The 26,977-nt window shown below is 39.1% G+C and overlaps 1 protein-coding gene across 2 annotated transcripts in view; it reads left to right on the top strand.

The window, feature by feature from the left end:
* Positions 1–850: 850 nt before the first annotated feature.
* Positions 851–26,977, top strand: part of LOC113647557 (gamma-aminobutyric acid receptor subunit alpha-3-like) — a 113,991-nt gene continuing 87,864 nt past the window's right edge. Inside the window, exons 1-2 of one of the 2 annotated variants that reach the window (XM_027154331.2) lie at positions 851–1,171; positions 25,636–25,742. In XM_027154331.2, the coding sequence (XP_027010132.1) occupies positions 25,657–25,742 (86 nt within the window). In that variant the 5' untranslated portion in view covers positions 851–1,171; positions 25,636–25,656. The remainder of the gene's footprint in view (positions 1,172–25,635; positions 25,743–26,977) is intronic. The other variant, XM_027154330.2, reaches the window with a different exon arrangement.

The raw sequence follows: 26,977 nt of genomic DNA, 5'->3' as shown, positions 1-26,977 counted from the left end.
ACCTATGATGCTCTGATCACGTGTTGATTTAAATAGACCAAAGTGCTCCTACATGTACTGTACAGTAAGTAATGGCAAAGGGGTATCTTTACAAGATAGCTAGAAACATGTATGAATTAACATGAATTAGCATGTTATTAACAGATTAATGAATTCACATGAAGCTAGCATGCTAATGAAAATATCATAAAAACCCATGAGCATATGCTAGGTATCAACATTTTTTATTTATTTATTATAAATAAAAACAAAGGAATAGATCCAAATGGGAAAGAGGACATTTGGTATTATTTGAAAAGTTCATTTGTAAAGTAAATGACTTAAGTTGGTTTTCAACAGATGACTTAAGTGAATCTTTTGACTTTGTGTTTTAACAAACAAACAAACAAACAAACAAACAAACAAACTCTTTCAACAAACAAACAAACAAACAAAGCTTAGACAAGGCAAAAGTATTCATAATTATATATATATATTTTAAGACCAAGTATATCGAAATGACCCTACTTTATAAACACAGGCTCTAATTCTGTTTAATGTGAATGTCACTAGCTAGTAAACAAAATATATTATTATACTAATTTACATTTACATTTGTCATGTAACAGACGCCCTCAGTCCAGAGCGACGTTTTCTTTCTTTCTTTCTTTCTTTCTTTCTTTCTTTCTTTCTTTCTTTCTTTCTTTTTTATACATATTTAAATTAATTACTAATTAGTTAATTATAATTGTCGTTACTAATTAGTACTCTTACACAGAGGAGGAACCTTTTACCTCACGATATGTAACTGAAGACGTCCTCGCGCACACCACACATATATATATATAAATTTTTTTTTCGTTCCCGCCAGCACCAATGTGCGCGCGCCGGGAGAAGGGGGCGGGAAGGTTGGTTTGAGAGACGCAGCCTCGCGACGCTAACGGCTTCTTCTCCTCAGTGCAGCGCGCTCACCTCAGCGGCTTCAGCTAACACTTCAGTGTGAATCCCACGTTTATCTGGGAAAAGGAGCGGTTTGTGTGGAAGTGTGGGAGAGAGAGAGAGAGAGAGAGAGAGAGAGAGAGAGAGAGAGAGAGAGAGAGAGAGAGAGAGAGACTCACCGTCAGGAGCGTCAAAGCTGGAGAAAAGTCTGAAGTAGGTCGAACATCAGAAGAAGACGTTCATCTGTTCTGAGGTAAATGTTCCTCTTTATATTGTAGATTAACGCCAATTATCTCAAAATGTGTTCAATGAGGTGAAAACATCGTCATTCAAACGTTAAAGGAAAACATTTCATTCATAAGAAAGGACGTGTGTGTGTGTGTGTGTGTGTGTGTGTGTGTGTGTGTGTGTGTGTGTGTGTGTGTGTGTGTGTGTGTGTGTGTGTGTGTGTCTAACAGGTCTTCTGAATCTGTAGCTCATTTTAATCTCATTATAAATCACCTCATTAAAATGACAGAACACGAAGGAAAACACACACAGTTATGTCTGTAATCCTGTCACTTCTTATCGATCGTTTAAATGAAAATCTCACACTTGACTATTTTATATCAGTTCACTTTTACTTTAAAACACCTGTTCACATTAACATTCGGAATGAAACGTGATTAAAGGACGTAAATCGGTCGATAGACACTGCAAGTGTGATGGAAGAAGCCCGTGTGGTTCATTTTAACAGGAAATATCACATCATATTAGATAGAAAGACATCTGTTGGATTTATGTATGTAGAGGATGCAGTCAGTGATGTCTATGCGTAGACACCTAGGAGATAAAACGAATAATAAAATGAAGACATTAATCAGAATAGATGAATATACTAATAATAGATTAATATAGGATTAAATACGAGTACACACTAATTCACCATGTCATAGATCTGAGAACATAGCAGTGTTTTTGTCTTTATTTTATTCCTGCGCTCAACAGTGAGGCAGAACTACCATAGTATCAAGCTGTAGTGTGTGTTTGTGTGTGTGTGTGTGTGTGTGTGTGTGTGTGTGTGTGTGTGTGTGTGTGTGTGTGTGTGCACGCTTGGGTAGAGGAGGTTGTATATTAGAGAACGAGAGAGCAAGAGAGCGAGAAAGAGAGCAAGAGAGAAAGATTTTGCTTATAAATCTATTGCTTCATGAAATGATCGTTATCTGTTGCTTTTTTGTTCTTACCCCCTAACAACCCGGCATTAACACGTGAAGTCGATATCATGAACACGATCCGTCTCATGAAAAAAAATCTGTACTCTCAAACGCATTCCTTGCAAAAGACCTCCAATAAATACACACACACACACACACACACACACACACACACACACACACACACACACACACACACACACACACACACACATACGCACAAAGAGGCGCAAAACAAAACAACCCTGAGCAAAATCAATTGCCTGAGAAATGAGAGAACATTCTGCCAGGCTCATCTCGGTGACTGCGCATAGAACAACAAAGAAGTGTGCAGAAAAGAAAAACAACAACAAAAAAAACCAAAAAAGACATTGTGCTTTCCCGTATAGATAAATACACAGGAAACAGAGTGGAACAGATTAATGATTTGAAGCCACAGGATCTACAGGCAAGGCCGTGGGGTAATGGAGGCGGTGTCAGGTGAGGAACGAGTCGGGTTAAATGCTGGATGCCGGAGGTCTGCAGGCTCAGGGGACCCATTTACAGCCGCCTCCTGTTACTCAGGCTCAAATTGAACGTTTACTGAATTTTAGCACAGACTGTAGCCGGGTAGGGTTTATAAGATATTTCATAGTATTTGACATGTTATACAGAGCGAACTCAGACAGGAGCCTGGGTTTGGATTGGATCTTTTGGACAGGACCGAATTTCCTAAAAGCATCGCAACACAATGATCGTCATTAAACGGAAGTGCGAGTGTCACATTCAGTGCTCTCACATACGGTTTTGATCGTCTTAACTTTGTGATGCTTTTGTGGGGAACTCAGTCTAATTACTGTAAGTTCGTTTGAGGAAATGTTGTAGATCTGAATTTTTTTGGCCACTTAGATTTTCATTGCTTCTGGAAAAGTGTCAAACCCCAGACACTTTTATAAAAAGTGTGTGAAAGCTGAAAGATAGTGGAGTATACTTAAAAAATTGTTTTGCTTCTTTGAAACTTATTTTTTGGTAACGGACAACACAGGATTGAAAAACGTGTCTATGGCTACGAAAAATCAGGTACAGGTTTGTGTATCATTTTATCTGTACTTTCTTGATTTTATTGATTTGTCTATTTTTTTTTTTAATTTGTCATCAGGTATCTTTTCAAAAGCCTATGTGCAAAACAGGTCATTCATGTCTCAGTGAGATTTCCACTTCCTGGTATTTAAATGGTATTTAATAAATAAATTCTAACTAGCAAGACGTTTAGGCGTTTAGAATTTAGCTAATCAACTAGTGTAAATTCAATCAATTCAGCATCCGCCTGAAGTCTAAATATCTTCTTCAGTAAAACCCTGTGGAGAAGATGCTTATTAGATCATATTCCCAAGGGTTTTTACTACACCTTTGTTTTCTTTCTCTTTGATTCTAGCTCTTTGTAGTGTTTTGTTTTCAGGTCTTACTGTTGACCTACAACAGAGCCCACACACACATTGCTCTTTTCTGAATTAATAATTGGGCCGCGTTTCCTCTTGTTTTGAATGTGTATTAACTCTTTAATTGTACAGCAGGAAATTATGCAGCATACAAAACTTTTGTGTTTGTGCCTAATCTTTTCCCCTAATCACCCTCTCTAACAAAAATAAAAACTTATGGTAGTTGGGAGATGCATAACACTTAATTTTTATCACAACGTAAAATAAAATCTAAAACCAGCACAAATATAGATATTACAGATATTTGCAAACACCACGGCATTATCGTGACAAAAAAACCAACCCGTTGTTGTCTGGAATAGCCACGGTGATAACAATGTTTTCTCTCTGTGATCTGAAAAGGTAGCAATCACATTTCTGCTACATTAGAGAAAAAAATTGTTTTGACGAAAAACCCCAAATCGTTGCTTGGCTGCAACTCATCTAATATGGGATTGAGGAGAGCGGTCTTTTTTATTTTTTTCTGATTTATTTTCATTTGCTTTTCTAAAAGAATCTCACATGTGTTGCATCAGCTGTCTAGTACTAAACAACAAACAATTTATGTATAGTCTCAGGCATCAGACCGTGCATTTAATTGTATGCTCTATTATATAGTATAAACCTAAAAGGGAAATGAATATGTCTGTATTTGAACTTCAGTTTTTTTAATAACATTATATACCTCGATACCTCTAAAAGAAAACAGATTTGTTTAAACTTAAGTAATTAGTTTCCAGCCGGTTAATTCGAACACTACATGAGCTAAACGATCACAGATTTCTCGATCTTGTTTTAGCTTGAATTCTCTACATATAATTGTCGTGATGAGACAAAGGCGAGTGAGGATCCAAATGCAGTTTGAAGTTTTATTGATCTAAAGCAAGAAAACAGATAAACAGGTAGGCAGGCAACACAAGGCAGAACACAGAGCGAACAGACAACGGGAACATCGACATGAACGCACAACATACCAACAATGACTAACATCCGGGAAGTGAACAAACAGAGTAAATATAGTAAACAGGAACCAATCACGAAGCGGAGACAATCAGAGACAAAGACAAAACACCTGGGGGAGAGATTGAGTACAATTAGTGTCCATGGTAACAAACGAGTGGGCGGGGCCAACAATTAACAGCAGGGAATGACAGCAGACAGAAACAAAGCAAAACACAGATAGACTCATTACAATCATAAAGGCTTTATAAAATTTGTGCTGTTTGGTTTGGCCTGGTGTTCGCTGGTTTTGTATTTTTCTTTTGGATGTGGTATTGTGTCTTTTTTGTGTTCTGGCAATTTTGTTTATTTGTGTTGCGCATTGTGAGAGCATGAGAAAATGCAATAATACATACGGTGTCCAGACAGTAGCAGTGTTTACAGTTAAACTATCTAGCGTTCTGGCAGCATATAAGAATGTACACGGTGCAAGGTTAGCATTAAACTTAAATCCGCAAAGTAGCAAGCTAAAAGGCATGTCAGCTCTGAGGAAGATTAGCTGGGGCTCTCTGACGTGCTACTATTTGTTGCCAGCGATATTTTGTACTCTTCCATCACTGTGAGTTTTTTTTTCTCTCTACCAATCCAGGTATTAAATCCTTCTTTTTTTTACTTACTAGATAGAGAGAGAAAATACAGAAAACATCAAAATACTTGCAGAAACTTAACACGTTCTGTTAGTGAGAGGACGATAGTTTTCCTGCCCCTCCCTTGAGGCGTGTTTTGCCCTGCTGTAGCAGTTCATTAGCGGTAAACATGGTTTGCCTGTGTGTTTTTGACCGAGCGTCTTCCTAGACAGCATGCCCTTTTATAACCTTCAGAAAAAACAATGTAAGTTTATTTGTTTTAAACAAGTTGCTTCCTCAGACAGAGAGAAAATTATGTCTTTATACACTGTCGAAGAGACTCTATCAGTAAAAGGCTCTAGTTAATGTCTTTACTGTCTTCTGTATTTAGTTAAATCACTAATCTGCTGTCAGGTTTGTTCAGATCGGGTGGAGGTGTGGTGCATCTTGAATGTATTGGCTGTTGTTCTGGTCACTCAAGTACTTCAACACAATGTTGATCATACTTCCTATCTGAGAAGGTACAATATTAAACAACTGCTTAGAATATTATGAGAACTTGAAATGTTCTGTGGTGGTCCTCGATGGGGAACCTTTAATGTCAGCACCTCTGTCAGATAGGGTTCCAGCTAGAACTCCTATAAAAGCATAGCTTCTTTCACAGTCGGTAGAATAATCAAGAACCAGGTAAAACATCCCAGACCCGCATGTCTAAAAGAAACAACTGAAGTCCAGAAGGAAAGCTAAAACTATTTCTAGACGACTCAGCAGTCGTGTATTAAATCTCTGTACATTTGCAATCCGAGCTCAGCACAAGATGGGAATTAATGGAGAACGAAGCGACTGTACGGCTGTTACACGTTCATGTTTGTTTACGTCTCAGGTGATTACTGGCCAGGTCACGTTAAGGCTTCGAAACTCTAATTTGTAAAGGAAAAAAGGTCTGTCAGTCTTTCAATGGCGAGCAATAATGAAGCATTGGAATCTGTTCCCTCACACCAGGGCTGTGTGAAAGCCTTGCCACACTTATTTTGACAAATGTTACTTTATTGTTCCACATTTCAGCAGTTATTAAGCACTATTTCCTAGCCTTCATCTTTTCAAGTCAGAATAGAGAAAATGCATAACTAAAGCCATCAGCATACAGTACAATACAACACAATAGCTACCATCAGGGTATTTTTAAAGGCTGTTCTGGCTTTGGAGATGATGCAAGCTTTAGTCACCGAAAGGATAATAAGAGGTAAGTTAGGTACGGTTTCTATTCAACCTTAAACATGTAGAAACAGCGAAGGAACAGTTAGAGGCTTAGCTTTGGCCATGTATTCTTAGCTACTGTATAGTTTGTCTCTTACAGGCCTTTTGTTCATTTCAAGCAGAAGCTAAAGCAGTAACAGCAGATGAGTTAATGTTGAAGCATAGCAGTGGTCCGAGGAATCGCTCCAACCAGTGTTTTGGATTGTCCGCATAAAATCAATACAGTCTCAATTCAAATGCTGTCACTTGCTGTTGTCGCTGAAATTTCTGCTTCGTGTCACACGTTTACTGTACATAGACAAACGAACGGTTCACTGTCGCGTTTTTGTTTGCTAGTGTGAACGCAGGGTTACGACTAACAAGTCATACTGACTTTTGTTTGACATTATGACCTGCGTTCACTTTGCTTAGTCCCGCAGCTTTGCCAGAGCTTACTGTAAAATCACAGAATGAGCAAAGACAAACAAGTGAAGAGTAATAATCGGCTTATTATCGTACAGCTTAACGGCTGCCTTGATTTCCAAACACGATCTATTCAAGCATGTCATTCTTTTCTTCCTGCTTCTGTAAACTTTCTAGCTGAATACATGTCGATGTGCAAGAGGGGGGAAATAAATAAGTAGTAGTATTGTGAAGTCCCAGATAAGCATTAATTCCAGCTTGAGCAAATCGAGGCCATAATGTCACAACTTTCCTTTAGCTTAGCACTATCCTCCACTTTGCTCTGTCCATGGCTACTGGCTCTCAGGCATTAATGACCTCGATTTGTGCCGGAAAAAAACCCCGGGTCTCTCTCTCTTCCTCGCACAGTTCTATTCACGCCTGGCTTGCATTTAGCCAGATCTCATCTCGTTTTCTGTCCTTGTCTTGTGGATGCTGTCTAATCAGCCATGTATTGAGCTCTCTGTACTTATTTTCCTTGTGACGGAGCAAGATAGTGAACCGAATCAACTTTTCAACTGCCGTGTTCGTTATTAATCATTATCCTACTCATAATTTTAATTAGAGTTGGTTGTGACTGTGTAGGAAACCAGATGGATTCCTAATGATCTCAATAGGTGCTAAGCAGACTGAGAAGTTGAGCCACAGATTGCTTTATTTTATCGATTGTTTTTGAAGGAGGAGAAACATGAGGGGAGATCGATTAAAGACCAGGAGGATTAACAAATGGAGACCTCTGTAAGCGGCATGGCAGTTCTGACACCTAGCTGATTATTTACAGATGGTGAAGGGATATCAGTGTGATTCCGCATCAACTTTAATACATAGCGGCACCGAAACAATGATATCGATAAGTCAGGAGTCCCACAGGAGCCTGAACATGATGGTTTTTGTGTGAGTTTTCCACCATAAAGTCCACCATAAGGTAATATTTAAATATATTTGAAATCCTCACTGCTTGCTATCCCTGACATTTAAGTGAAAGTGAAAGTGACGTGACATATGGCTAAGTACGGTGACCCATACTCAGAATTCGTTCTCTGCATTTGACCCATCCAGAGTGCACACACACAGCAGTGAACACACACACACCGTGAACACACACCCGGAGCAGTGGGCAGCCATTTATGCTGCGGCGCCCGGGGAGCAGTTGGGGGTTCGGTGCCTTGCTCAAGGGCACCTCAGTCGTGGTATTGCCGGCCCGAGACTCAAACCCACAACCTTAGAATTACGAGTCAGACTCTCTAACCATTAGGCCACGACTTGCCACGATTTTTGTATATGTACATGTGGTTAAATGGCAGTAAAACATATCAATCATGACGGAGAGAGCTTAATTCCCGAGTCACTCGACTTTTAGTCATGACAGAAAGGATTTGAAAGTGAATTAAAAATTAATATTCTCGTATTTACTCTCGTATATATTAAATCATCATACACTTTGTGAGAGTTTTCTTTCTACTTATTACATATATACGAGCCTTTAATAATAAGTGTCTTCCGTTAGTTATTATTTACTGTCAAAACTAGGCTCTCATTAGTAGGAGAACATCTGTTTGCAATTTATCTCTTTGCTTAGTTATCTCCATTAAACAGGCATTTGAAGAATCATCATAATAAAACCTTGATTTTGTTTATGTGAATATAAGCAATTATGTGGCAGCAACACAGTGTGTAAAGTCATCCAGATACAGGTCAAAAGCTTCGGTTAACATTCACCAAACATCACCATGGGGAAAAGTCTAATCGTTGTCTTATTCGTGGAATAGTTCTTGGTACAAGATAAGATGGATTGAGGATTTCAAAAAATTCTGTTCTCTTGGGATTTTCAACACAACAGTTTATTGAGTTTGCTGTACACACAGGGTGCACAAATAGGTATCACTGAAGAGCGTGATTTTTCTTTTCCCGCCTTTATGTTCATTTGTCCAGTATTGTTGAATCTGTGCCTATGATTTTTTTGGAGGTTTTAGGATGACAGGGTTGGGACCTGATGTGGTGATGATTTTCTGCTCAGTTGTAAAAGTATTTAGGTTTTCTTCGACTTTCTGTTAGCTCTGACTTGTCTGATCATTCTCTGATCTTTCTTATCAGCAAGGTGCTTCATTCTGCACTATTTTGTCTAACATCTAAAGACGATCGTTTATGAAATCCCAAGAGATCAGCAGTTTGTGAAATACTCTCACCAGCCCACACCTGTCCTCTTTGGAACGATTCTACATCAATTTCGAATATGTGTCAATTAACCGCTGATAAAGACTTACTGCATCATTTTCCTGATGAAAAATAAAACATTATAAGCTAGGGCTGTCAAACCGCATATTAATTTCATTACACTTAAATTTTATGCTGCTGCAGACAGAATAAAAAATTAGCACTAGCGCTATGTCGTGTTTTCGATTTTGGGGAAAATCGTAAATGAAATATGCAGTGAATAATATCAATCAACAACCAAAAAGATCAGGAAATGCCTTTTTCATGGTAATAATCATTTCGGGCAATTAATGTTCCATTATATGGTAAGACTAGTGGAAAAAAATTGTAATGTAAGCAATAGAAAAATGTAGATTTGTCAAGCTGCGTGGTATCTTGACTGTAGGTTGTACCATCGCACGGCATGGCTGATAAATTAGACTGATATTAAGCATTTTAAGGTAATTGCCATTGGATGATCAATAAAACCAACCCAATAAAAGACCAGCAATTCTGCCTTCACAAATAAATACTGCAGTTCTCAGAGTACAACAATTCCAAATGACTAAATAGTTGTCACAGCGGGAGGAGGAAGACAGACGCGGATAAAGGATAGCTTCAAATAAATAGGGTTTAATAAATAATAAATACAAAGAACAGGAACAAAGACCAAAACTAAACAGGACAAAGGACGAGGGTACGCTGACATTACACTGATGATGATTCGTTAAACAGACAAGACAAGGAGTAAAGGAGTAAACAAAGGCGGGGCAGACACATGACACGGAACATAAACAGAACGGGGAGGAGTAAACAAAGGCGGGGCAGACACGTGACACGGAACAAAAACAGAACGGGGAGGAGTAAACAAAGGCGGGGCAGACACGTGACACGGACCATAAACAGAACGGGGAGGAGAGACGGGGAGGAGAAAACAATGACGGGGAAGACAAGTGACACGGAACATAAACAGAACAGGGGAGGAGAGACGGGGAGGAGTAAACAAAGGCGGGGCAGACACGTGACACAGAACATAAACGGAACGGGGAGGAGTAAACAAAGGCGGGGCAGACACGTGACACGGAACATAAACAGAACGGGGAGGAGTAAACAAAGGCGAAGCAGACACGTGACACGGAACATAAACAGAACGGGGAGGAGTAAACAAAGGCGAAGCAGACACGTGACACGGAACATAAAAAGAACGGGGAGGAGTAAACAAAGGCGGGGCAGACACGTGACACGGACCATAAACAGAACGGGGAGGAGAGACGGGGAGGAGAAAACAATGGCGGGGCAGACACGTGACACGGAACATAAACAGAACGGGGAGGAGTAAACAAAGGCGGGGCAGACACGTGACAAGGAACATAAACAGAACGGGGAGGAGTAAACAAAGGCGGGGCAGACACGTGACACGGAACATAAACAGAACGGGGAGGAGTAAACAAAGGCGGGGCAGACGCATGACACGGACCATAAACAGAACGGGGAGGAGAGACGGGGAGGAGAAAACAATGGCGGGGCAGACACGTGACACGGAACATAAACAGAAGCACGTGGCCAAAAGTCCGTGCTGAACCGTAACAATAGTTCTCAATGTTTAAGGTACAGGGTCTTAGCAGAAATGTATAAAGTCGCAGAGGAAACCAATTTTAAAAACTGACTAATAGTCTGTAATACTTCTTTTGTTTTGGCCTCCTGTCAGTCATATTGTAGACACTTTAAAGGCCATCTAAGGTTCTGACATTTAAACATAAACGACTTTTATGTTTAGTCTGAATCAGTAAGCTAGTGTTCGTGATGAAGTGCATGTTGTTTGTACTGTATTCTATTTGCAAAACCTCCATCCATATACTATACAGAGTTACTTAAGCCCTGGTAATATTTATTGCTGTAAATGTAGCATGTTTTTTTTTTAATGTCTTTGCGTTTGTTCAAAGCCGAATAAACCTTTTATCGACATGTTTTGATGTTTTTTCCCTGCAATATCAGCTACTGTACTTCTGTCTGAAGCTACAGTGCAGAAAGAAAGCACTTTCTGCCACGCTTTTAACTTACCACTTACTCATTTCCACATCATGCTTCTTGTCATCCTTCAGACAGCTTGTCATTTTTACTTCTTGTGACGATTGTTTTGCAAAATTTAAGTCTGACCTAAATCCTAACTTTCATGTTGGCATCTATTCTTCTTACTTGTACAAAACCAACAGCTTGACGTGTTCTTTTGTGTGTAATCTTTCCAGCAGACTCAGTGAATGGGGGGTTTAATAAGGCTGAGGTGTATTGTTTGACTCTGTGTTCTAGCGGACAGAGAACTTAATAAGCATTGTTATGCATATTTTTTAAACAATAGTAACTGTTAATCTAAAAATATTATGTATTAATGTTAATGCATTAACAAATTAAAAAATATGTAACAGAAGGCTTTGTATCATGAAACTTCACCTCACCCTTCTGCGCTCAGTGGGCAATGCTTGGCAACCGGAAGAAGAAGAAGAAGTTTTATAGCGCCTTTCCGTAGCTCAAGGTCGCTTTACATTTCACAAATACAGTACATTCAGACACTTACATATACTGTACATCTATATATACACATCACTTAAACCATATCATTAATTGCATTATCCGAAATGCTTGTTAAATAGATATGTTTTTAACTGGGACTTAAATGCACCCACAGATGTGATGTTTCTTAGTGTAGGAGGAAGAGCATGTTCAAGTTCTGCCATGTTCTTGATTTACTTTACCATTTGCCTTTGTTCTGTTTCTTGTCTTGCCTCTGCCCCATCATGTCATTTCCTGTTTCCCACATTTTATGGTTGTTCTGACTAGTTTTGGGATGCACTTATTTCCAGGGATTTCAGAACAGCGTAACAGATATTGCTTCATCAGGTAGGCGTGGCCTATTTGATAATCTAACCCTAACCCTAACCGTAGTTTTTGGTTGCTTATTAGCTTAACTGTAAGATAATAAAGCATAATAGATATAAAATATAAAATCTACCTATATGACTGTTTTGTCCTTCATTATTCATCATAAGTATGCTCTTTTTTTTATTCTGTTAATTCTTTTTCTTTTATTATTCGTTATTTCCTTTATTATTCCTTATGTTTACCTTCTGCTCTATGTTTATGTTCTGTGAAGCTGCTTTGAGACAATGTCTATTGTAAAAAGTGCTATACAAATAAACTTGAATTGAATTGAAGAGGGCGTTTTTCAAAGACCTCCAAAAACACGCCCAGTTTACGTCGTGGTAACGAAACCCCTGGAATTTAGTGAATGTGACTAGTTTTGTCTTTGATTTATGTCCTTATTTTAAACCTTGTTTTGTGTTGTGTTTTGTGTTTTGCCAAGCTTAGTTATTAGCACCTGTTCTATGCCTGACCTTTTTGTCCATCTTTACTCTTTGCTTGATTTAGCCAACATAGTAAATAGCACCCATGCTCAAGGATCCACACAGATGAGTGCAGATGAGGGACCGACCTGAACTAGAGGCCTTCTCTGGTCTAAAGAAATGTACCCGACCCGAAGTGACCCGAATCACTTTTTACCCGAACCCGACGTACATAATTTTTTTTTTTTAAGACCCGACCCGAGACAAACCCGAAAAAATTAGACCCGAGTCTGACCCGACCCGTTGGCATTTTTTTTAACTCGACTGGACCCGAATGTTGCATCACTCTACACTAAAGTAACCGCTACATAGTGGATTCAAAATTGATTGACAGGTTTGTTTCAACGAAAATTTGCTTACCGCCAGCCACACGTCGCCAGCCACATGTCGCCAGCCACATGTCGCAAGCGGTCTTGGCAAACAGAGGAGAGGTTGGAAAAGGACTCGAGTCGAGGCACACACACGAGATACAGTAGTTCGGGTCTTCTCGGGTCCGTTCGGTAAAAACACATTAATTTTAAATTACCCGAGATCTTTGGAGCTTGCTTCTTTTTTATTGAATGATCGTTAGTGTTATTATATATGTAACTTTATTTTAAATACAATATACAATTTATAACATTTATTGATTAATAAAAATTACGTCATAGGGAAATGGATACTCATTCTTGCTAGCTGGTGAAAATGTGAGAATTTCTAGCTCAAATTGTAAAATATGCATTACGCAAAGGGGACGATTAATAACTTCTGATAGTTTCACTTGAGGTGACCTGAAATTTCAGTGGAAATGTATTCGGTTTTACATCCCGGATCTTTTTCTGTTTATCAATTCCAAAATAAACACCGCTAGAAAAAAATGTGCACTATCTGTGCACTATGCGATCTCAATCCTTACTTGAATTTCTCATAATCCTCTTGATAAACTACTCAGAACTTGTCCAAATCTTGTTTGGAGTATACACTAAGAAGGCTTTTCTAATGTTTTAAATAAACTATATTGTCATATGTTCAGGATCATCTAATTTGCTCTTTCTCTGTCACCCTGATGTTCAGTACTCTAGCCTGCCTAAAGATGATTATTGCTCTCAGAACTACTTCAGCAATCATTTCCACTGCTTAATGCTGAAGAAATTCTCTCAATGCCACATATTCTCTTCAGAGAGTTTAAGGCAGAACGTTGATCTCTGAGTCGGCAAAGCTTTCAGATTTTTGAACGCCTTATGATAAGAGCAGCCGATGCTAATATCCCATCTTATCCACCAGTTTCCCTTTAAGCAGCACTTGCTAAGCCTAAACACTGCCTTGTTTCTAGAATATGGCTATGAGGTAGTAAATGTTTCATAAATGACTTCCAAAGCTACCCTCATTTGGTCTCAAACCGTCAGCCTGTCATCTTCCACAGACTGCTGGGATTGAAGCTGTGCTGATGCAGCAGTGTTGGCAGGTCATGTACTTAAAGTACTGTCTACGGGGTCGAAATGTTTCTCTTCACAATTTACTTTGGTTCTGTTTCAGAAACTAAAGCACTGCCCCTTGATGGCCTTTGCCTTTCATGTGTATGCTCTATTTTTTTTTACTCTATTCCTTTTATGTGATTTTATTTCACCCTGCTGTTGGCCTCAGCACATGGACCTACTGAACTGCCATTGTCCCAAAACCTGGGTTTAGTATGTGTGTGTGTTTAGTGTGTGTGTTAATTACTTATTAATGGAAATCCTTTCAGTCAAAAAAAAGTCAAGTATGAGTTAATTCAGTAAAAGCTTCCAGTCTGATTTACAGGTTTTTTTTTTTGTACAATAAATTAGGCTGGGGAAATCTTTAGGATTATGTCAACCCTGATCTATACAGCAGAAAATATGACACACTAAATTGTTCAGAATCCTACCTAATACTTATCCTGACATCTCAATCAATTCAAAATTTAATCAAAATCTCCTTTTACAGCTGACATTCTGTTAATAAAAAGTTATCAAGGTCTGTGGGACTTTTGTCTCTTTGACAAAGGATATAAAGGATATTCTTCCATCCATTCATTCATCCGTTTATTGGTACATCTATTTATTCTCCTAGTTGTGGTCTCTATTGCCCCTTTTGAGGCAGTTTGAGTGCATGTTCGGAGCCTAATTTAGAAACAGTTCTTTTCTTTTTTGACACCGGATCTGAACCAGGAAAAGTGGTTCTTAAGTAGCACCAAAACGTTGCTGGTCTAGAATTAGGAACGGCTTGAGTCAGGGGCTGTGGGTGGGGCTGGAGGCGGGGCTACTGTTAGCGCATTTAATAATGTACCTTAAGTATACTAATGTTTAATACACTTTTACTTTACCACAATATGATACATTATCAGCACACATGACAGTAGGTAGCTACATGCTAATGCTAACTTTTTTCTGTGTTAATGATAAAATAACGTTACGTACTTACTCGATCACAACCTCCGTTTATACAGATTACACGGAGCCGCACGTACAAGTCGGATTTGCCGCGTTTGGGTGTTAATGTAGGTTCACAAAGCCATGAGCAGTAACAGTAAAGCAACATCCGCCATTGTTGTTGTTGTGTTTGTGTTTGTCGCTGCTGCGCTAACGTCGCTGTGTAACGTGACACGTATACAGTGATGTCACACTCGGCTCTGTGATGCTCTCTGACCGATGGAAAGTCAAACCGGTTCTTAGAAGGTTCGCCAGTGGAACCAACTCTGAACCAGCTCCCGGTTCTGTTTGGTAGAAAAGGGGTATATGTCAACAATCGAGAATGTCTGAACAGACCAGATTTGAATTACCCAGATCTTCCCTCACCAGATAAAAGAGAAGTTTTCTTGTCAGAAGGTGCTGGGGAAAATGTGGGGTCTTCAACCAGTACATAGTGTTTGATACAACTTTAGTGGAAATTCATCATTTTCGCAAGGTGCCGGAAACACCTTATCTGAATTTGTTTCATTTTTCGATTTGGAGAGAGCAGTGGCTTTACTCTGAGGCACTCCTGGATTACAGATTTTCTCACTCTATCACAAAATGTAATCCTAGCAACCCTGGTGAGGAAGCTTGTGTCAGGTTTTTCCAGTCTAGTGATTATAGATGAGGTTTAACTGGAAAACAGAGAGCTACTGTATCTCTGAAAACTGAGCTCCTGCTTACAGAGCAGTTCACTGTAACACTGCTGCCATGATCCGTTTGTTATCCATCTCACACCCAATGATGTGAAGTGACATTTGATTTTGTAAAAGCCATTTTCCACTGCAAGGGTCTTGTCTATGTAAGTATGTCCATTGCATGTCTGCTGGCCAACTAGCAATCCACATGACCTCCAACCTTAATTTTGTAGTTGCTGCATCCAAAAGATTACCCCATCTAACCAGGCTGATAAGGCCACTCCAAAGGTGGCTACTGACAACCGCAAGCTGGGCAGGATATACCTTGTCTTTTTTGTACCTTTGCTCTTGTGGGGCTTCTGAGACTGGTATAAATCTGAACCTACAGGGAACATTAAAGCTCCCAGTGCCATACGAGGTTCACCAAAATACACAATCTTCATCATGTTCTAAAGTGAAGTGACATACGGCTAAGTACAGTGACCCATACTCAGAATTTGTTCTCTGCATTTAACCCATCCAAAGTGCACACACACAGCAGTGAACACACACACCGTGAACACACCCAGAGCAGTGGGCAGCCATTTATACTGCGGTGCCAGGGAAGCAGTTGGGGTTCGGTGCCTTGCTCAAAGGCACCTGTCGTGGCTGGCCCGAGACTCGAACCCACAACCTTCGGGTTACGTGTCAGTCTCTCTAACCATTAGGCCACGACTGCCACCCATTAGGCCACGACTGCCCCCATTAGGCCACGACTGCCCCCATTAGGCCACGACTGCCCCCAGGCCTTAAAATATACACAATACAGTGTCTTCCCTGGCTTGAATATAACCAGTGGGTAACTCAGTTTTTCTGTTGTCACCCAGATGAGGATGAGGTTCCACTTTGAGTCTGGTTTCTTTCAAGGGTTCAGCCTTTACCATCTAAGGGAGTTTTTCTTGCCACTGCTGCCCGAGTCACCTCAGACTTGCTCATTTAAATCTATCTAATATTAATCTTGAATTTTGTATTCTATTAATCTTTATATTATTCTTTATATTAACCTTCTGTTCTATGTTTATGTTCCTGTAAAGCTCCTTTGAGACGACGGCAATTGTAAAAAGCGCTATACAAATAAACTTGAATTGAATTGAATTCCACCTAACTAAATAAAATCATTAATGCTAGCTTTCTATAAGTGGTATAGATAAGAATACTCTTGATCTATCCCTTCTTTTTGAGACCTCTTGCTTTGAATCTGTTGCGTTGGTAATGGGAAAAAAACTGTTTCTTATTTTGTGTGATTTCATTTGAGGAGTTTTGAATTTGGACAGATGGTGTTTAAATTGTGCTTTTACTTTACCCAACTACTATATGCAATAAGACTTAACAAAGTATTTGGATGGTTATCCATATTATACACACACAATTTGTATTGCACAGATGTTATTTATTTGTATGGATGAATTTCTCTTACCACATCTGACAACATTGTCACACTTCATAGTCTTGGCTAGTTTTGACATTTTGCTTGTATTTTTAACTGCTTACAATTTACGTCAGCCTCGAGACACCGAATTACCTTAAAAACTGCACTGTGTTATAATTAATTGTAGAACAGATTTGTAGAACAGATTTTCAAGCTTTTGCACGGTTCTGTGCATGAGTATTTTACTAACAAATTGAATTATAATTTGCAAGAAATTATTAAAAAATATTAATGCTCTATAGGCATAATGCTTTATTACACTTCTAAAAGTTTGCTTAAGATTGATGATGATAAACATTCCTAACAGATCTGACATACATTATACCCCAGCAGTGTACAAAATATGCCCTATATAATGGAGTTCTGGATTTCCCTTTATTATCACTCATAAACCTGACTAAGAGAGTGTTTAATATAATCAGCATTTGTTTTAGCCTCTGGAGAAAAGTGCATGGAGAAAATGAAGTGAGTTCCAACCTGAATCAAGGAGCAGAAAAGAGTCTAGCCTGCACCTCTAGTCACTTTTAGATATTTTAAACTCTATTCACTGTTGTGAAGAATTTACAACAATACAGTAGGTCTGTGTTCTTCAGGCTGTCAAGAATGCGACAGACGATACTATTGACACAGGAGCTATCTGCTTTTCATCTAAAGCCTGGAAAATGAAAAAGTGTCGAAGAAGATGAAACTAAAACACCACTTTTATTTTTCTCTTTATTTATACCACAGTATATAGAATGATGCAAGCTATCATAGCTAACATTGTCAGCTACAGTAGAAAACCATATCATTATGTGGTATGATTTAGTCTTCTTTAATTTTTTTTCCTTTAGGTAGAAAGCTAATATTATCTGGTTAGCATGTGAGAATCGGCTGTAATCTTGTGCTACAGACGTTTCAGTATATTGTGAATCACAGATGCAATACTCAGATCAAAATTCAATTCAATTCAATTCAAGTTTATTTGTATAGCGCTTTTTACAATAGACATTGTCTCAAAGCAGCTTTACAGAACATAAACATAAAGCAGAAGGTAAACATAAGGAACAATAAAGGAAATAATGAATAATAAAAGAAAAATAATTGACAGAATAAAAAAATTCTAGATTATTATTAGATATAAATAGTTCACAATCTGTATGTATTTATCCCCCTATGAGCAAGTCTGAGGTGACTCAGGCAGCAGTGGCAAGGAAAATCTCCCTTTAAAATGAAGCCAATAATAGATGGCTAGCCCACGGGATCTAGCATGTTAGCTGCTTTTGCACGTCTGTAGAGGGAGTATATTCATTCATTCATTCATTCATTCATTCATTATCTACCGCTTATCCGAACTTCTCGGGTCACGGGGAGCCTGTGTCTATCTCAGGCGTCATCGGGCATCGAGGCAGGATACACCCTGGACGGAGTGCCAACTCATCACAGGGCACAAACACACTCTCATTCACTCACTCACACACACACACACACTACGGACAATTTTCCAGAGATGCCAATCAACCTACCATGCATGTCTTTGGACCGGGGGAGAAAACCGGAGTACCCGGAGGAAACCCCGAGGCACGGGGAGAACATGCAAACTCCACACACACAAGGTGGATGTGGGAATCAAAATCAGTTAAAGAAAATATAGTGGTTTATTTTTATTTATTTATTTATTTATTTGTTTGTTTGTTTGTTTGTTTGTTTATTTATTTGAATTAGGACAGTGCACATTAATCAACAAATCAGCAATGAGCAGCAGAGTAAATATTCCAGAATTAGCACAATAGCTAAATTTCATCCGTTGTCCTAAGGCAAGTATCATAAAACACAAAATACAAATTACTTACAAACACAACATGCATGTAGACATGTTACACAGAACAACAAAGACTAAGTGCAGTAAACAGCAGTCACATAGAAGTTAATGGTAATGTTGTATGAGAAGTTTGGAGTGCATTTTTAGCAATACTCACCTTTTTTTGCTCACTTGGCTTCACTTGGCAATCTTCACCTGCCAATTCTTATTCAATAGTCAGTTTAGCGCATTGTATAATTGCTATCGAGGGTGAAATCAACTACTGCTGCATCATAGGGCAGAGTAGCAGATTCCTATGATCGGAGTGATTGACGGGGGACTAAAAAATGACACTATCCCTCCTACCTGGAGAGCACTGCTAATTTTTCTATTTTGTTGTCCAGCCATCCTGGTGATATTTATCATCTCTGCTGTGTAGGACAGATGAAACAGCCACCTGGCAGTAATCTTCCTGGAAAAACAAAATCCAAAGCTCAAAGTCATAAAAAAAGTCAGGGCTGGCATGTGTGTGACATTTGATGCATGGTTCACAAAATCTGAAGCACCTCAAATGAATGTTGAACAGGAGCTGTAATTATCAGTGAAACCATCACACTATGTCTAAAGAATTTACAGAGGCCATCTTCTAGGAACTGTGTATAGCATCTAGAATGTCACTGTGATTTTGGACATGGATATGCGTGTCCTATGGGGACACGGTGGCTTAGTGGGTAGCACGTTCGCCTCACACCGACAGTGTTGGGGTTCGATTCCCACCTCCACCTTGTGTGTGTGGAGTTTGCATGTTCTCCCCGTGCCTCTGGGATTTCCTCCGGGTACTCCGGTTTCCTCCCCCGGTCCAAAGACATGCATGGTAGGTTGATTGGCATCTCTGGAAAATTGTCCGTAGTGTATGAGAGTGTGTGTGTGCCCTGTGATGGGTTGGCACTCCGTCCAGGGTGTATCCTGCCTCGATGCCCGATGACGCTTGAGATAGGCACAGGCTCCCCGTGACCCGAGAAGGTCGGATAAGCGGTAGGAAATGAGTGAGAGTGAGTGAGATATGCGTGTGCTTTGTATTGTTCATCGTAGGGCTGGGCGATATGGCTGAAAACTGTATCACAATATCAGTGTTTCATATCGGTCCATATCGATAATTATTGATAATTTTTATGACCCATTTAAAATAAGGACCAAGAGAAAAATATATTAGATTTAAACATTTTTATTTTAAACTTAACCTTCCTGTGATCAGAATCCCCTCAGTTATTAAGATAGAAACGTCACCAACCAGGAAACCTCCAATAATTATAATGTAAACATGAGTCTAAAGTCGCGATGAACACTTAACTATTATCTCTTAACATCTAAGGTGAGAAATGACCGAAAATGTAAGAAATGCTTAATAAAGTGTAATAAAATAGTGCAAAGTGTTAAATATAAACAGAGAAACCTGAGAATTTAGTGTGGTGCGAGAGTTCAGTGCGAGGAAGTTCACTAGCTGTGCACCTTCTGGTGAATAAAGTGTGTAAAATATGTGCAGTGTTTTGTAAACTTAAATAAAACTGAGGTAGACTGAGATACGTCTGTAATATAAAACACAGACCTGATACACTACAGTAACATTGTTTGAAATATAAATCATAAGAAATATGAAAAATCCCTGATTTTTCCTCTTTTATTTACAATTCTCTCGCTCGCTGCGGCTCATTTTCTGCTTATCAGGTCGCCGATTACTGAAGAGGAATCCAGCAGACTGGCACGAGACGACGATATGGTGCAACCAAACGTGATACTGTTACATGATTGGCTGTTAACGTGTCACTCCCTATGTTGCTAGGTTACCAGAAAGCGAGTGCCTTTGTTAATGCAACCAAACTCGCTTCGCAAACCTCTGTTTTCTTCCGACGAAGAATAAAAAACATTGAACATTTTATCGAACACATTTGTTATTGATATCGATCACGTGTCTATCGCGATACATATCGTTATCGTTTTATCGCCCCAGCCCTAGTTCATAGTTAAAATCAAGTGACCTTAAACTTGTAGGTATGAATGGAAGTGATTAAATTGAGAACATAAACCATTGTAGATCCATATGGAAGCTGATGCCAAGATGGTTAGTGAGCAGCTGGCCATGTTTTAGTTTACAATTAAACAGTTCTCTTTAAGTTTTGGTCCAAACTAGAATTTCAGTGTTGAAATAAAAAATAGAACTAAACTGTTATACAGAGCAACAGGACAGTTAAGCCTGCTTCTCATCATCAAACCCCAGGTTAATTGTATCTGACTGTGATATTTTTGCATATTCAATTTCATAATAATTAATTATTTGTTATATATTATTAAATTACTTAATATTAATATTTAATACATCTGTGTACTATTCTATGCAAACAAATAATCCCTTAAAATATCAGATTCTCAGCAGAATTACAAACTTCTCCTTCCACTTTACTGTTAAATATTCTGATAAGGCTTCCCACTGTATGTTGGATCACTGCTGTTGGGATTTCTGTTCATTCAGCGACAAGAGCAGGAGTGAGATCAGACACTGATGTTGATCAGACACTGGTGAGGAGGTCTCGGGTGTTCATGTCGTAAAAGAAACGAGAGTACGTTAACGTGTAGTCGTAGTACAATTTTAAAGACTTTTTAAATAAAAGATACCTTTTCCTAAAAAATCTTGCATATCGTTATATCTTGATATTTAATTCTTTCAGTTTTTTCTTAAATAATTACATGCAATATGTTCTCCCCGTGCCTCGGGGGTTTCCTCCGGGTACTCCGGTTTCCTCCCCCAGTCCAAAGACATGCATGGTAGGTTAATTGGCATCTCTGGAAAATTGTCCGTAGTGTGTGAGTGAATGAGAGTGTGTGTGTGCCCTGCGATGGGTTGGCACTCCGTCCAGGGTGTATCCTGCCTCGATGCCCGATGACGCCTGAGATAGGCACAGGCTCCCTGTGACCCGAGAAGTTCGGATAAAGCGGTAGAAAATGAATGAATGAATGAATTACATGCAATGTAGCCCAAGTGTATGATTACTATCAGAGGTGTAGCTACGTCAGAAAATGGTAACTAAAATTCACTTATTTTATCAGTTACCATTAGGTGGCTTATCTTTACGTATTTATAAGTACAGTGATACCTCGAGATACGAGTGCATTGACATGCAAATTTTTTGAGATACGAGCTGTGATTCGACCAAATTTTTACCTTGAGATACGAAAAAATTTTTGAGATACGAGCATCCGAGCCGATGCCGCCGAAACAAAGATCCCCGACAACCACTTGTGAGATACGAAAATCCGGGAGTAAATAAAAAGGAGAAAGAAACAAACCTCCTTGGACAGGTTTTTATTAAAACGACCGGCAGATGTTAGTGAGTAAAGTATAATTTTAGTGACGTTTAGTTAAGTTCCATTTAAGTGTAAAGTAGCATTAAGAGTGTACAGTAGCGAGTAAGTGAACGAAAGTGTACGTACGAGACAAAACTCCTCCTAACTCCTGTTTACTCCTCTCTCAACCTCCGTGCACATCTTCCGTTAGCTCGAGTCGTCTGATCTCCATGGTAAATAATACACTTTATAGTAAAACCAGTTTATTTATTTTTTGTAACGTTCTCTTTTATTACTGTACGTTTTTATACAATATTTGTCATTTATAAATACACGTACTGAACATTTATATATACTGTACATTTATATATACTGTACATTTATATATACTGAACATTTATATATACTGTACATTTATATATAATGTACATTTATAAATACTGTACATTTATATATAATGTACATTTATATATACTGTACATTTATAAATACAGGTACTGATATTCATATTCAAAACACATAAACAAAACAACTGGAGTGGAATTTTGCGAGCTGGAACGGATTCATGGGAATTCAATTAATTTAAATGGGGAAAATTGCTGTAATAAGTCTGTCCGTGTTTTTGCCCTGTTTCTGTCTGCTGTCTTGTCCTGCTGTTAATTGTTGGCCCTGCCCAATTATTTGTTACCATGGACACTACTTGCACTCAATCTCTTCCCCAGGTGTTTTGTCTTTGTCTCTGATTGTCTCTGCTTTGTGATTGGTTCATGTTTACTACATTTACTCTGTTTGTTCACTTCCCTGGTGTTGGTCATTGTTGGTATGTGGTGTGTTCATGGTCCCGTTTCCTGTTTTGTTCATTAAAACTTTAAACTGCATTTGGATCCTCACTCGCCTTTGTCTCACCGTGTCTCAGCATGACAATTGCTTTGAGATACGAGCAAAGTCACGGAACGGATTAAACTCGTATCTCGAGGTATTACTGTATATACAAATACATTTTAATTCTATTATAATAATAGATTATATATCCATTCAGGCTTAATAAATTCAAGGATCCACTTGTTTTGTCCATGAAGGAGGTAGCGCTATTAGCTCAGGTTATTACAAGTCTGATACAGAATTAGTCTTCATGTGTCTGTCTGAAATATAAAACATAGCTTATATGAAGCTTACAATAATAGTAAAATAAACTTGTATCCAAGTTGAAGCCCAAGTAAAACCTCTGTAGTGGGTACATCATTACTTCTATTGCTTGGATCCTTATAACTGAGAACACTGAATCCCTTTAAGAAACTTCAGGTTTAATCCTAAATCTCGAAAGGAAATCTCATCACTGTGTTCACCCCGAAACACAACTGCTGCACTGGATTAGTGTCACGGTCGACCGAGCAGGTAGAAGACCTACGGGGATCCAATTAAGCTTTGTGGATTGGACTTACTAAAAATGCAATATGTTTTGGAATTGGTGAGGATGGAAACAGCATATTTCCAATTCTAAGACTGTACTCTTAAAGTTAAAACTCTTAAGGTTTTTAACTGTCTTTAATGGGATGGGACTTGAGTCTTGATGTTCGGTTTTAAATGAGGTTTTAAAACTTAAACAAGAGCCATGTCAAATTCAAAGGCTTTCAAAATTAGCTAACATAATGGTGTGTGTTGCTGTGTCAACAGTTCCCGAATAGGGCTTTAAATAGAGAAGAGCCGTTATCTGCTATTAAGACAAACCGGTGTTCAATTATTTAATCTCTACCATGCTGGTGCTTCTCCTGAGGCCATGTGTATTTATCAGGTTTTAATTAGCCAGGTGCACGACGGATTTCCTTTATTTCATCGGACTTGCCGGACGCTCTCGCTTTCTGTCACAGGAAAGGGGTTCGAGATGATTAATGTGAACAAAAAGTCAAACATTTACGCTAACGTTAGAGACGATTACAGTAAACAGTTTGCTATTTGTTAGGCAGGCTACTGAAAAATTTTATCCAAAAATGATGGAGCAAATAACTTTCCATTTTTATCTGAAAGAATAGGATGAACATTTTGAGCTTGGATTTAGATTTAAAAAGATTTAGTAGGAATACGGGGGGGGGACGACATCTAGAATGTCACTGTGATTTTGGACATGGATATGCGTGTCCTATGGGGGACACGGTGGCTTAGTGGTTAGCACGTTCACCTCACACCACCAGGGTTGGAGGTTCGATTCCCACCTCCACCTTGTGTGTGTGGAGTTTGCATGTTCTCCCCGTGCCTCTGGGGTTTCCTCCGGGTACTCCGGTTTCCTCCCCCGGTCCAAAGACATGCATGGTAGGTTGATTGGCATCTCTGGAAAATTGTCCGTAGTGTGTGAGTGTGTGAGTGAATGAGAGTGTGTGTGCCCTGTGATGGGTTGGCACTCCCTCCAGGGTGTATCCTGCCTCGATGCCCGATGACGCCTGAGATAGGCACAGGCTCCCCGTGACCCGAGAAGTTCGGATAAAGTGGTAGAAGATGAAAGAATGAATGAATGAATGAGTAGGAATACAACAGTGTCAGATTTAATGCTACAAATGATTTTAATGGTGCTGATAATTGAAAATGCAATTAATTGCCCTTGTTTATTAATTTTTTTTTTTTTACTTCCATTCACTTGTTAGCAATCAGATGCAGTTAAACGCTTTGAGCTGCAGATCCATGTTGAAATTATCAGCCATGTGGACATTATACAATCGATTTGATAACGGATTAAATTCAAAGTGTACTTAGTCTCAGACTTTTCAGAATCAGACTTTTTGCAGTTGCCACTGTTGGTGAGCAGCAGAAATTGTGGAAAAAAATCACTAGAACACTAGCCTACCTCAGGTGTGCCTCATTTATGCAGAGCTGTTATTAATGGCTTAAGATGCATTCTTTGAGCTATAACTACTTGTAAATGAATATTGCAGTGAACAAATGTTAAATGTAAGAATAAAGATTTATTTTTGCCAGCCTTGCTTTATTTGTGGTTCCCTGGAGTTATATTATGGTCTAATTGTAATTCAATGCTGCACATACAGGGAGTAGAGGTCTTTAATACAGGCTGAATAGAAATATTCGCATTATTGTTTTACTTTCGGTTTATTATAGTGTACTTGGCAGAGACAAAAAATGTTTTTATGGCAGCACAGTGACAAGTTCCTCTCTTCAGAAGTTGTGGTTCCAGCTCTGCATTAATACTTGAATTTGAGGTGAAAATTATAATTGATGGTATGCTGAATTAACGTTCTTAACAAATTTACGTTTATTGCCCCATTTATGGTTGTCTGTCTTCATCAAATCTGATGCATGAACAGCAAATGCATTCAGATGGTGTCTCTGGATCCAACACTGGTGCCAGTTTGTCCATGTGGAACAGCAAGCTTTCCGTGCGGCTGCTGAGAGCATGTGTTCTGCAAATGCTAATGTGTTGCTTTCTGCATGCCAGGCGGTTGTCAACAATGCAGCCACCAATAAATCAGAAAATGGCTTCTATCACTTCACTGGTTTTTCTCATTCTCGGCATTGTCTCTTTCCTCTACAGGCTTTCTGGATTTAGTGCGACATGTCTGGTGCTCCTAACAAGCTTGTCGTTCTTGTGTCGTGCATATGGATATTCCTAATGCTCTTGGAACCCAGCCTTCAGAATGGGTAAGATGATTGCCTATAACTTTCCCTAAACGCGGTGAACTTCATATCTCCAGCTCCATATTTCACTGCATATTTCACAAGTGATACCCTAATTAATAAGGTTCTCTTAAAGCAGTAGGGCTTCGACAATCTGTGAAATGTCATTTGAGCCAGCTGCAGCTAGGTTTAAATTGCTTGGCAGAACCAAGGAGGATTATTTAGTTAGTTAGTTAGTTGGTTAGTTGGTTATTTTTTAGTGAAAGGGAAAATGCAGTAGTTTGTAACATCACTCTAAAACTTCACAACTTGAAGTGTGATTTCACTGCATGAGCCACTCTTTATGACATACATTATTTCACGCTAGAGGAGCTTGAAAGATCTAGAAGTTTAGAGCTCAATATGCCATATGAATCCTTTTCTCGCAATGACACAAAAAAGCCTGCGTTTACACGAGCTTGAGACAAAGAGACAAACTATTAATTTTCTATGTAAAGTTCAAATTAATGGGGGGCACGGTGGCTTAGCGGTTAGCATGTGCCTCACACCTCCAGGGATAGAGGTTCGATTCCTGCCTCCGCCTTGTGTGTGTGGAGTTTGCATGTTCTTCCCGTGCCTCGGGGGTTTCCTCCGGGTACTCCGGTTTCCTCCCCCGGTCCAAAGACATACATGGTAGGTTGATTGGCATCTCTGGAAAATTGTCCGTAGTGTGTGAGTGTGTGAGTGAATGAGAGTGTGTGTGTGCCCTGTGATGGGTTGGCACTCCGTCCAGGGTGTATCCTGCCTTGATGCCCGATGACGCCTGAGAAGTTCGGATAAGCGGTAGAAAATGAACGAATGAATGAATGAATGAATTCAATTTAATTCAATTTATTTGTAATGCTGAATTTATTTGACAATTCATATTGTCTCAAAGCAGCTTTACAAAAGTATATAACCAGAAAAAATATTTCAGTTTAAAATTAAGTTTGTGTATATTTCTATCATCATCATCATCATCATCATCAGCAGCAGCAGCAGCAGTAGCATAATCTGTCACCAATGAGCAAGCCGGAGGCAATGGTGACAAGGAAAAACTCTGTGAGGTGATATGAGGAAGAAACCTTGAGAGGAATCAGACTCAGAAGGGAACCCATCCTCATTTGGGTGACACTGGACAGGAAATAATGTAATTTCCTTCCTACACCAGTTTGTAGTTGAGTGAACTAATGGGTTAGTGCAATTTCTGAGTTCACCACAGACCCAACACTAATTTCTTC

This window comes from Tachysurus fulvidraco, chromosome 21 (assembly GCF_022655615.1).
Source record: "Tachysurus fulvidraco isolate hzauxx_2018 chromosome 21, HZAU_PFXX_2.0, whole genome shotgun sequence".
In the NCBI taxonomy this organism is placed as follows: domain Eukaryota; kingdom Metazoa; phylum Chordata; class Actinopteri; order Siluriformes; family Bagridae; genus Tachysurus; species Tachysurus fulvidraco.
The sequence above is the reverse complement of the archived record's forward strand: the minus strand, read 5'-3'. Positions and strand labels throughout refer to the sequence as shown.